At 64.1% G+C, this 12156-nt stretch overlaps 2 protein-coding genes across 2 annotated transcripts; one reads left to right on the top strand and one right to left on the bottom strand.

Moving 5' to 3' along the window:
* Positions 1-1058: 1058 nt before the first annotated feature.
* CD72 (CD72 molecule) lies at positions 1059-4787 on the bottom strand. The gene is made up of 7 exons (XM_067316106.1): positions 4703-4787; positions 4521-4616; positions 4176-4265; positions 3262-3576; positions 2877-3025; positions 2148-2299; positions 1059-1197 (listed from the first exon to the last, which is right to left on the bottom strand). Exons 1-7 carry the CDS (start codon positions 4785-4787, stop codon positions 1059-1061), a joined length of 1026 nt encoding a protein of 341 aa, XP_067172207.1.
* Positions 4788-7056: 2269 nt separating this feature from the next.
* On the top strand, positions 7057-10585 carry LOC136995433 (B-cell differentiation antigen CD72-like). The gene is made up of 7 exons (XM_067316452.1): positions 7057-7141; positions 7224-7325; positions 7871-7960; positions 8295-8609; positions 8741-8889; positions 9021-9121; positions 10360-10585. Exons 1-7 carry the CDS (start codon positions 7057-7059, stop codon positions 10583-10585), a joined length of 1068 nt encoding a protein of 355 aa, XP_067172553.1.
* The last annotated feature ends 1571 nt before the right edge of the window (positions 10586-12156 follow it).

Genomic DNA, 12156 nt, shown 5'->3' with positions numbered 1-12156 from the left:
CCAGCTGTTGCGCTGGAAAAGGCCATGGGAAGCCCCAGGGAAGGTGATGAGACCCTCTGTCCTCCCGCTCCTTTCCCTCTGCACTGCACCCCCCGTGCAGGTGTGGGGCTGGGCTGCAGAGCCCTCGCTGCTCCGGTGAACCGCGTCGGCCGGCAGGGGGAATGGTGACTTCCCCCTGCAAATCAGCACCCCTGCGGGCTTGGGATGAGTGGGTGCAGGGCGTGGAGGGGCATCCGAGAGAGGCTTGTGGGGGTGACGCTGCCAGCATTGGCAGGCAGTGCCGGCTGCATGGCTTCGGCAGCAGGAGACTCCCAAGCCCAGTCTGCAGGCTGGAGCCGTGCATGTGGGACAGGCACCAGAGCTGGCCCCCAGGCTGGCTGTCAGAGGGCTGTGGCAGGGAGCAACGGGGCGACCTCCCAGCCCCTGTCCCACTCTGGTGCTCCTGATCAGAAGCACAAGCAGGGCCAGCAGGGAGGGACCCAGGTGTCCGGGCAGCCCCTGTGGTCTGCAAAGCGGGGGGGCTGCTCGTGCTGGCAAGGCCAGGCTGGATGGGGCAGGCTCCGGTGGTGCGTCCCGGGCGGCATGCAGGGGTGCAGCGGTGCTGAAGCGGAGCAGGCGCTTGGCGCGGGTGCTGCAAGGGAAGGCGGAGGGTGATGAGAGCCCTGGTGCCTTGCTGCCCCAGCACCCAGCTCCCACAGCGGTGCAGGAACGCCTCCTGGGGAAGGCAGCATGCACAGGGGTTTCCCCTGTCTTGCCCCTTTCCTGCCCACAGCTGGGTGTCCCTAGAGTCTCCCTGTCCCCAGCTCCCGCAAGGCAGGGACTCCCAGCGCGGCGAAGGGCTAGAGCAGGCTTTGCCCAGCCCTGGGGATGTGCCTGCATCCTTCTGCCCTTCCTGCCCGCTCCTTGGACCAGCCCAGCCTGGCTCAGCTCCCCGCTTCCCCCCCCGCGCACCCCCTGGGCCCAGCACGCCCTGCTTCCCCTGGGCTGCCCGCAGCCGGCAGAGCCAGGCACAGGTGAGGACTCACATACTGCAGCAGTGGCGGGGCCGGTGGCTGGCCTCACAGGAAAGGGATGCTCGGACCTGCCGCCTTCTCGCAGATCCAGAGGTGCAGGTCGTCTGAACTGGTGCACTGGATGGGTTTGACGCTCCCATGGCTTATTATCGCGCAGGACCCGTTAGGCTTCCACTGCCAGGGCCTGGCGAGGAGACGGCGCGTCGGGGAGATGCTGCAGCCCGTCCCACCAGGCCCTGCTGAGCGCTGCAGGCGGCCGAGACCGACGGCGAGTTCGCCCTTGCACGCTTGCTCAGGGAGGTTTTCAGTGATGCAGCCAAAGCGGGGGATCCCCCAGCCCCCCTTCACTAACTTCACAGGCCGAAACTTCAGCCAGTGCCTCCCTGCCCTTCCTTGGGGCGCCAGGCTCAGAAATCCCTCTGCCGCGAGGTCTGCATTGCTTGTGGCTCCCCACTGCGATTTCAGCTGCCCGCTCTTGTGGCTGGGGAACATTTTGGCTCTGGAGCGCCCGGGCAGGGGGGACCCCAGTCATCCTCGGGGAGCCTTGGACCACCAGAGACGCTGCCTTGCCCGGCGGGTGCTGCGGCGCTGCCCTGCTCAGCACCACGCCGGCGCTGCTGGAGGCACGGCAGGGGCCAGGCACCCAGCACCCGGCGAGACAGACCTGTTCCTCCCCGCTGCCTTCAGACACCGCAAGAGGAAGCGGTGGCGAGAAGGGGAGGTCGCGCACGTGGCGGGGAGGAGCCCGGGCCCCTCTGCGGGCGGGAAGGCATGATTTCCCCTTGAGGAGGAGGCGTGGGAGATAAATGTGGTACTTGAACGCTTTGTCTAGACGCCAAATAAAACCTGTGGTTTCTTTCGTCCCCTGTCCCTGGCTCCTGCTCGCGCAGGCCCTGCACGTGCCCTCCGAGGCTTTGCACGGCCTCTGAGCTCCTCAGCGTGTGGCTGCTCCCGCCTCCCCTCAGTCCCACCTTGTTTTATGCCCTAGCAGTGTGCCAGGGGCAGGGACTGGGTATTGGTGGGATTTTAAATCCCCTTAAAGCCTTGCTGGAAGAGAGGGGCTTTCTGGCAGGGAGTGTTACCCTGTCTGCTCCTCCCCAGCAAGGGGATGCACAGAAATCGGCCTCCGGGTACCTCTCATAAAGCGAGCCATCGACCCAGAACCAGGCGTCCATCTCACCCTCCTCGTCCGGATCCCCTTCCTCCAGCCACCCGTACTCGTACCAGGGGAAGCTGCTCTTGTACAGCCCAATCCAGTACGGAGTGTCCGAGTTCTTCAGGAAGTTCTAGGGAAGGAAAAAGGGGCCTTACGTGGCCTTCCCCAGCCCCAAGCAGCTCCCTCACCCCCCAACACCGTGGAAGGACAAGTCTCCAGAGGCCGCAGGGGCACATGTGTGCCTGGCCCCGAGCAGAGGGATCGCGTGCCCAGTCTGAGGAGGAGTGCAGTGAATCCCTGCAGCAGGCATTTCTCCCATGCCAGTGGCCAGCCCGGAGGAGAAAAGCGCATGCGACTCACCCAGCCACGCTGCCGGCTGCTAGCACAGACCTGCCTCCCCGGCTAAGGGGTCTCCTGAGGGGTGCAGTCTCCCCACGCAGCCCTCCAGGGCCAGGGCTCCTTGTGGCAGGACATTTGAGCAGCCCAGGTGCCCTGCTCCAGCCCGTGCATCGCCAGAGACGGGTGGGCAGAGCCCATCTTCCCTGCATCCAGCGCCGGTCATGCGCTGCCACTCTGCACTCCAGGGATCAACCCTGCACCCTCTGATCCCACTGCAGGACTCGTCCCCCAGGCATGGTGTTGAAGTGCCTGGGTGCCCCAGGGCACAACGCCTCCAGCCCCTTCCCTCGGCTCCCTGCGCACAGTACCGGCACGGTCCAACGAGTCCAAGATTTGGTGATCAGGAGCTGAGACATTTTCTTATCGCACTCTGCTTTGCTGTCCTCCCAGGTCTTCTTCTCCGCCGACATGAAGAGGCACTTGCCCCTGTACATCACCCAGCCTGAGGGGCAGCAATCTGGGGGCACGGGCACTGCTCAGGGGCGCTCCCAGCCTTGCCTGGGAACATCCCCCGGCTTTTCCCCAGCAGACATTACAGGCTCAGCAGCTTCTGCCTCTGGTCCAGGCATAGTATAACTCTTGGGCCACCCCATCCCCACCATGTGCCGAAGCCAGTGCCCCTGGCTCAGTGCTGCCCTGCCAAGGGCTGCCTGTCCCCTGTGGCACCCCATCCCTGCTCCACCATGGCCTTACCAATATTTGAGCAAGAGCGCAGGCTGGTCACAGTGCTCTCGCTGGCATTGAGCCTCCCCTGCACGTCTTGCAATTCCTTCTCCATCTTTCCCAGGGCCCCCATGACTCTCTCCAACTCAGCGTCCAGGCTCCCCACCTCCAGCCTGCTGCTGTTGCCCTCCAGCCACGCGCGCTGCAGCTCTGCTCTGGCCTGCTCCAGCTCCAGCTGCATCTGCTCCAGGCTCTGCTCCTGCACGCTCACCTGCTGCGAGAGGCGGCCGCGCTCGGCCGCATGTGCGCGGGAGGCGTCCTGCAGCCTGCGGGTGACCTGCCAGTCTGGGGACAGGTGGGGGAGCTGCGGGACAGGGCCGGGACGTCTGGGCAGGGGACGCCGGCACTGCCCCGCGTGGGGCGCAGCGTGGGCATGGCCGAGCTGGGCACGGCAGGACTGAGTCAGGCAGGACAAGGCAAAGATGTGCCCATGGAGGGTGGGAAGGACGGGGAAGACAAAGCAGGGAAGAGTCCAGTCAGAGGGTGGGCAGGGAAAGCAGGACAAGACGGGATGGAGCAGGAAAAGATAGGTGAGGGTAGGGCAGGGGCAGGGAGGACGCAGCAGTGCAAGGCCAGGCAAGGTGGGGATCTGGAAAGGCGAGGCTTGAAAACAGACAAGGCAGAGCAAGGCAAGACTGGGTTTGGCATGGGAGGGAAGGGAATGAGCAAAAAGGAAGAAGGTGGGGAAGATGTGCAACGGGAGGCAAGGGAGGTAGGCTGGCTTGGGAAAGACTGGGCACTGGCGCTAACCCTGAGCAGCACGAATGGGAGACTGCCCCAGCTATTCACCCGTGGGACCCAGCCCCTGTAAAGCTCCCTCCCTCTTCCCACACTGCCCGGCCGCCCCACATCACCAGGCAGTGCCCAGAGCAGCCCCTACTCACAGCAACCTCCCAGGGCGATGGCGACGGCCAGCAGCAGCAGGCAGGCTGCCAGCAGCCCCACGGGGATGGACCGCAGTCGGCGCCAGGGCCCTGCAAGACACAACCAGCCGCCACCATCACCTGCTACCGCCTCCACTGTCCCCACAGAGAGCCATGAGCCTGGAAACCCCATGCAGCTGCCAGCTCTCCTGCCCCAGGGCCGGTGCAGGCAGCAAGGCAGCAGAGTGGCAGGGTGAAGGCACACATGGAAGGTGTGGGCACTTCCTCTCTTCAAGGATAGGAGCAAGAGCTCCCTGATACGCCCTCGTATGCCTGAGCCTCTCCGGGGTCCAGGTGGGCACTCACCTGGGCTGGGCTGGGGCCCCTGCCCGTCCTGCCCCACGGGTGCCTGCCCCAGCTGCACGTTCTCGTAGGGGCTCTCCGCCTCGTCCTCGCAGAGGGCTGTTGGAGGAAGGCAGGGGAGAGCGGGTGAGTCTGCAAGGCCCGGGCCTGGGGCGGGAAGCACTGGGGCTCCTGCTGGCTCTCACCTGCCTCCAGCACCTGGCAGGGCGTGCTGCGTCCCACGGGCACCTTGGCAAACCTCAGGTCAGCATAAACCACGCTCTGGGCCATGTGGACAGGAGCTGGCTGTGGCCTGGGCCCTGCTGGCTCCAACCCTGCTTTGTTGGGTCTTGCTCCCCCGCAGTCACACCGTCTCTCTGGGGTGTAAAGGAGAAGTGAGGCTGGTTTCTGCAGAAGCAGAAGTTTGCTCAGAGCTGCACCAGATGGGACCAGTGAGGCACAGCCATGGTTACCAGCACCCTCCCATTGGTCCCAGCACCACCAGTTCGTCCCCTCCCACAGCCCTGACAAGTGGTCATGGTCCCCTGGCCCCACAGCAGCCCGGAGTCAGGGGGTTGGGCTGAGCCCTGGGCAGAGCTGCAGGGCCCAATGGGGCAAGGACGAACCCAAATTCCTCGGTCATGGGAGAAAGGGGTAGAGCAGGACCAACTGCAATGCAGGAGCATGTTGCTCTGGGGCTGTACAGATCAAGAACTGGAGAACTCCAAGAATGTAGCTTTCCCATCACTCCCCCTCCCCACCCTGGGCCTTGCTCCATATTTTCCTCATATCTAATGAGAATGTTACATGTTCCAAATCCTGCCACTGCCTCTTGACCTGTCCCTGTCCTAGAAGACCCCATCTCTGGTGTTTCTGCAAACCCCCATCAGGCAGCTGCCAAGAGCAATAAAAGATCCCCTTTGTCTTCCCTTCCCCAGGCTGCACAGCCCCACTGTTCTCAGTCTCTCCTCATCCACCCCGACCTCCAGCCCTTTGGCATCTCATTTAGCTAAGCTTGATGTAGGCACTTTCTGGGACAGGACAGATGTGCAAGGATGTTGGTGGAGCAGGACCATAGTATTGTGAGGCTGCCCTCTAGCATCTCTGCAAGGTCAGTGCAAGTCTTTCATGGCTGGAGGAAGGAAAATATCATGGCCAGCTTCAAAGAGGGCAAGAAGAAGACCTGGAAACTTCAGGTTGAGCAGCTTCCACTCAGTCCCAGGAAGAAGATGGAGCACGTCCTCCTGGGTGCCTGGTCGAGGCACAGGGAGGACATGGTGGCAGTTGGGGAGAGCCAAGAGGGATTTACCAAGGGCAAGTGGTACCTGTCCAACCTGCCTGCCTGCCGCCATGGGAGGATTGGGTTGGGGACAAGGGGAGAGCCATGGGTGTCCTTTACTGTGATTGCTGCAAGGCTTTGGACATGGTCCCTGTAGTATCCTCACTGGCAGACTGGGGAGATTTGGCCAGGAGGAGGGGAGAACATGGTGGGTGGAAACATGGTAGGGCAGGAGGGCTGCATGGATTGTCATCAGTGGTACCCAGTCCATCTGGTGACCAGTCACTGGTGACATCCCTCTGGAGCTGACCCAGGGCCAGTACTCCTTAAAGCCTTCATTGGTGCCCTGGATGCAGGATGGGGAAGGTCCTCAGAAAGTTGATGGGTGACACCAAGTTGGGGGAGTGGTGGGTATGCTGGAGGGCAGGGCTGCCATTCAGTGGGACCTGGAGAAATGGGGTGACAGGAATCTGTTCAACCAAGGGAAAGGCTCAGTCCCACATCTGGGAATGGGATACCCCCTACACTAGGACAGACTGGGGCTGAGGGACAGGCAAGGAAGCAGCTGTATGGTTGGCAGGAACCTCTGGAGATCATCTGGTCCAACCCTCCTGCTCAAGCGGGGTCACCCAGAGCAAGTTGCCCAAGATTCTGTCCAAACAACTTTTGAATATCTCCAGGGGCGGAGACTCCACAATCTCTTTGGGCAACCTGTTCTAGTGTTCAACCACCCTCACAGTAAAGATGCTTTTTCTTATCTTCAAGTGGAATTTCCTGTATTTCAGTGTTCCCATGTTTTCCCACAATGGCAGTGCTCAAATCCTGGAGCAAGGCCCAGAGAGGGGGCCATCTCCATCCTTCATGTGCCCAGCCCCAGAACAACATGCTCTTGCATAGCAGTTGATCCTGCTCTACCCCTGACCAAGGGATTTGTGTTTGTCCTTGCCCCATTGGGCCCTGCAGCTCTGCCCAGGGCTCATCCCGATGCCCTGACCTCAGGCCACACCACTCCAACCCTGCCGTGGGCCAGGGGACCGTGACCACTTGTCAGGGCTGTGGGAGGGGACGAACTGGTGGTGCTGGGACCAATGGGAGGGTGCTGGTAACCATGGCTGTGCCTCACTGGTCCCATCTGGTGCAGCTCTGAGCAAACTTCTGCTTCTGCAGAAACCAGCCTCACTTCTCCTTTACAACCTGGAGAGACAGTGCGACCGAGGGCGAGCACGGAGCAGTGGGGACAGGCAGGGTGAGGGCCGGCAGGTCCAGAGCACAGCGAGCTGCATGGCCCAGAATGTGGTTTATGCTGACCTGAGGTTTGCCAAGGTGCCCGCGGGACGCAGCACGCCCTGCCAGACACTGGAGGCAGGTGAGATGCCCCGGGAGCCCCGGAGCTGCCCACCGCAGGGCCGGGCCCCACAGACTCACCCGCTCTCTCTGCCTGCCCACAGCCCTCTGCGAGGACGAGGCGGAGAGCCCCTACGAGAACGTGCAGCCGGGGCAGGCGCCCGCGGGGCAGGACGGGCAGGGGCCCGGGCCCCAGCCCAGCCCAGGTGAGTGCCCACCCGGAGCCCGGGGCACCCCAGGGAGACCCGGCGTGGGGCGAGGGGGTGACGGGTGCTCCTGCTCCCACCCCGCGAGGATGAAGGGCGGGAGGTCGGGGGGCTGGCGGTGGAGAGGGCCGTGGCAACTGTGCTCGGCCGCGGCAGCACGTGGAGCTGGGGCCCCACCACGCCGGCTCGTGCTTCTGGGCGCCGGCACGGTTGGGGCTGCAGCAGCGGAGCCAGCGGGACGGCAGGGCGCAGGCAGCATCCGCCGACACGTTGCGTTCGCGGATGGGAGCACTTCCCCACCGCGTCGGCAGATGCTTTTGGCCGCACATCGCTGCGAGCCAAGGCGCTGGGGCGCACACCCCCACCCGGTGCCCACGCGGGTCTCCACCGCGTCCCCACGGCTCCCCGACCGCTGCCGGCCCCAGCTCGGGCAGCAGGGCTGGGGGCTGCGCGGGGCTTCCCGGCGCGCGGCTCTCTGTGGGGACGCCGGAGGCGGCAGCGGGGCCCGCGGGGGCGGCTGATCCGCGGCCGGTCGTGTGTTGCAGGGCCCTGGCGCCGGCTGCGCTCCGTCCCCGTGCGGCTGCTGGCAGCCTGCCTGCTGCTGCTGGCCGTCGCCGTCGCCCTGGGGCTGTGCTGTGAGTAGGGGCTGCCCTGGGCGCCGCCGGGGCCGCGGGGCGGCTGGGCAGCGGGGGGCAGCGGGGGGCAGCGGGGGGCAGCGGGGCCCGGGGGCGGCGAGCGGCAGCAGGGAGGGAGAGGAGGGCCGGGAGCCGCGGAGGAAGCCGCGGGGCTGCGCCGTGCCCTGGGGCTGCCCGGGGCACGCACGCACGCACGCACGCTGCGGTGGCGGGCGGCTCGCGGCAGGGCCGGACTCCCCTTGCCGTGCCCACGCGGCGCCCCACGCGGGGCAGTGCCGGCGTCCCCTGCCCGGACGTCCCGGCCCCGTCCCACGGCTCCCCCGCCTGTCCCCAGACTGGCAGGTCGCCCGCAGGCTGCAGGAGGCCTCCCGCGCGCACGCGGCCGAGCGCGGCCGCCTCTCGCAGCAGGTGAGCGTGCGGGAGCAGAGCCTGGAGCAGGCGCGGCTGGAGCTGGAGCAGGCCACAGCGGAGCTGCAGCGCGCGTGGCTGGAGGGCAACAGCAGCCGGTGGGAGCTGGGGCGCCGCGACGCCGAGCTGGAGCGCGTCGCGGGGGCCCTGAGGTGGACGGAGAAGGAGCTGCAGGACGTGCAGGGGAGGCTCAAGGCCAGCGAGAGCACCGTGAGCAGCCTGCGCGCCTGCGTGAATACAGGTAGGGCAGTGGCGGGTGGGGACGGGGAGCGGCGCCTTTTGGGGAGACGCCGGGGGACGTTCCCGGGCCAGGCTGGGAGCACCCGGACATCCACAGCCGGGAGCGCCCCTGAGCCTTGCCCGTGCCCCCAGATTGCTGCCCCTCAGGCTGGGTGCTGTACAAGGGCAAGTGCCTCTTCATCTCGGCGGAGAAGAAGACCTGGTGGGACAGCAAAAGAGACTGTGAAAGTAAAACCTCTCTGCTCCTGGTGCAAGGCCGCTGGGAGTCGTGGACAGTGCCGGTACGGAGGGAGGGTGGCTGTGGCCGCCCCGGTGGGTGGTGGCGAATGCCGGGGCTGCGCAGAGCCCTGGGGGGGGGCGAGAGGCAGCGGCAGGCGCAGGGCAGAGCCCTCAGCAGCTTCTCTCCCTGCAGAATTTTGTGGCAGCACCGGATGCCCAGTACTGGGTCGGTGTGAAAATTTATCAACGTTACAAGAAGCAATTAGTGTGGCTGGACAACATATACTTTGACATGTAAGTGTAGCAGTCCCGGCTACCAGAGCCACGTCTAGTTCAGCAGACCCAGAGGGGTTGGTGGGAAGGTCCCTGTTGGGTCTCTAGTCCCTCCTCCCATTCATAACTGGACAAGGCAAACCTTGAAAAACTCCATGGCCAGAAGTGTCCCCATCAACCAGGGTCACCACTCCTGCCTCACGCTGGGATGCTCCCCGAGCTGTACTGGGGAAGGAGCACCCTTGAGTCTCCTTCCCCAAGGAAATGGCCACACTGGGGGAGGGCACAGCATCTGATGGGAGCAGAGGGCAGGCCTGAACTGGGAGGCATGGGAGCTGGGCACCTTGAGCCGGGTACCCCTGGGAGCAGTGAGCCACCCTAGCAGGGACTCAGGAGGAGCTGCAAGTGGGTCTGCCCCTCTGGACTGGCTCTCCACCACGAAGGGTTTAATGGCAGAGAGCAGTGCCTGTGGAAGGGGGGCAGCCAGGCACACTTGGCCCCTGGGCATCACAGTCCCAGCGCACAGCATGGTGCCCCTCATGCAGAGCACGGAGGGAGATGCCAGTGGCGGAGCAGGAGGAACATGGCTCTTCCTCAGGCTGGTCCCAGTGTCAGGCGCCCCGGCCTGCCCCAGCAGCACTGGGGCCTGTGGGAACAGGCAGCCACAGCAGGGATGCTGTCACTGCTCCTCTGAAATGTGCCCTCCCTTCTAGATATGAGAAACTGTCAGATTGCGGACTATCAAGTGCTGGGAGAATAGAGAGTTCAAAATGCTCGGAAAAACGCCTGTGGATCTGCGAGCAGGCCCCAGAGCTGAGCAGCGCATCTGACACCCTGTTTCCTCTCCTGGCCAAGGGGTGATTGCGACTCCCCTGCCCCATCATAGGACCTGGGGACAGGATCTTTGGCTGCACTGAGGAGACACCCTCACCTGTGCTGCAATGCAAGAATCCACGTTGCGCCTTGCCTCAAACATGTTGCAAAGCTCTGAGGAGACGGTTTGGGAAGGAGTCTGTGTTTTAAAGCAAGACTTTTGGAAAACAATTGGTATTTCCCTCTCTCACACTCATGCCTGCACTTATACCCCCTAACACCTGCCCTCCAGCGCCTGGACGCGTGTGCCTGTGTGCCCTGGCCAGCACGGCTCGCAGCACCCCGGGGGCAGGGAAGGCCAGTATCGAGCCCTGCTCACATCCGCTGCATTTGTCTGAGGCTGTTGACTGTGTGCTGGTTGTGATGTGCCTCTTGCACCTTTTCAGAGCTGTGGATGATGGTGCCATTTGTGTCCCCAACCTGTCCCCCTCTGGAAGTGCTCTGGACTGCCTGGGTGCCCCTCGCCTCCTGCGCTGGCTGTCGGCAGCTCCTGTCCTGCCCTTTCTCCTCCCACCATCACCTCCCCATGGCCCCAGCCTGTTCTTTGGTAAAGGCTGGGCGTTGCTCTCCCAGTCGGTGTGCCTGGAGAAGGTGCAGGTAGTGGTGCCATAAGCATGTGGCACTGCTTTTCCTTGTGCCATCTCCACCGCCCACTTCCCCACCTTGGGGAGTTTTGCCTGACACCCTTGGCTAAGCACCTCACAGCATTGCTGTCCCTGCTGTGGCCTGGGGACAGCCTGTGTCTGGGTGCATGGCCCAGCAGGGCTGATGTGACTGCAGGGCAGAGTCAGCGGGGCCCAGCCCTGGCCGTGGCCTGAAGGCAGCGCCCAATCCCGAGATGCAGACTGGAGCTACGCAGCAGCTGGAGAGGTGCCCGGGCCCTGGCCATGAGCACGGGGATGGAGCAGGGGGCTTCTGAGATGCGAGGATGGTGGTGCTGGGTTGGCTGTGTGTGCCCAGGGTCAGGGCGAATGGAAGCAGGGCTGGGGCAGAAGAAAGGGGGAACAGCAACCCTCTACTTCTCCTGGTCAGGTGGGGGATCGCTGGGGGCCCCCGAGAGCATGGGGCGAAAGGGAGGTGCAGTGGGAGCCCTGAAGCCATGGGGGAAGTGGGGATGCAGTGCAGAGCCCTGAGACCACAGAGGATAGGGAGGGCACAGTGCAGTGCCCTGAGACCATGGGGGGACATGGGGGTGCAGTGCTGAGCCCTGAGACCACAGGGGATAGGGGGGGGTGCAGTGCTGAGCCCTGAGACTATGGGGGGAAATGGGGGTGCAGTGCTGAGTCTTGAGACCGTGGGGGATATGGGGGTGCAGTGCTGAGCCCCGAGACCGCAGGGGATGGGGGGGTGCAGTGCCGAGCCCTGAGACTATGGGGGGAAATGGGGGTGCAGTGCTGAGTCTTGAGACCACAGGGGAAATGGGGTGCAGTGCAGTGCCCTGAGACCATGGGGGATATGGGGGTGCAGTGCTGAGCCCTGAGACCACAGGGGATAGGGGGGTGCAGTGCTGAGCCCTGAGACTATGGGGGGAAATGGGGGTGCAGTGCTGAGTCTTGAGACCACAGGGGAAATGGGGTGCAGTGCAGTGCCCTGAGACCATGGGGGATATGGGGGTGCAGTGCTGAGCCCCGAGACCGCAGGGGATGGGGGGGTGCAGTGCAGTGCCCTGAGACTATGGGGGGAAATGGGGGTGCAGTGCTGAGTCTTGAGACCATGGGGGAAATGGGGTGCAGTGCAGTGCCCTGAGACCATGGGGGAAGTTGGGGTGCAGTGGGAGCCCTGAGACCACGGGGGATACAGCGTGCAGTGCTGAGCCCTTAGACCACAGGGGGAAATGGGGGTGAATTTCAGAGCCCTGAGACCATGGGGGAAATGGGGTGCAGTGCAGAGCCCTGAGATCACAGGGGAAATGGGGGTGAATTTCAGAGCCCTGAAACCATAGGCAGAAGTGGTACGATGGGGAACCCTGACACCACGGGGGAATGACGGGGTAGACTGGGGAGCCCTGAGATGATGGGGGAAGATCCCTAAGACCAGGGTGGGACTGGGGAGCTCTGAGACCAAAACGGGGCAGATGAGGGAGCCCTGAGCCATGCCTGACCCTGGTGGTGTGGGAGAGTCCAGGGCCAGCCCTGATCCTCCCTGTTTCCCACAGTGTTTCCAGAAAAAGGCACTTTTCAGAG

The sequence above is a fragment of the Apteryx mantelli genome, chromosome Z (assembly GCF_036417845.1).
Source record: "Apteryx mantelli isolate bAptMan1 chromosome Z, bAptMan1.hap1, whole genome shotgun sequence".
In the NCBI taxonomy this organism is placed as follows: domain Eukaryota; kingdom Metazoa; phylum Chordata; class Aves; order Apterygiformes; family Apterygidae; genus Apteryx; species Apteryx mantelli.
This window is presented reverse-complemented; position numbering and strand designations above follow the sequence as displayed.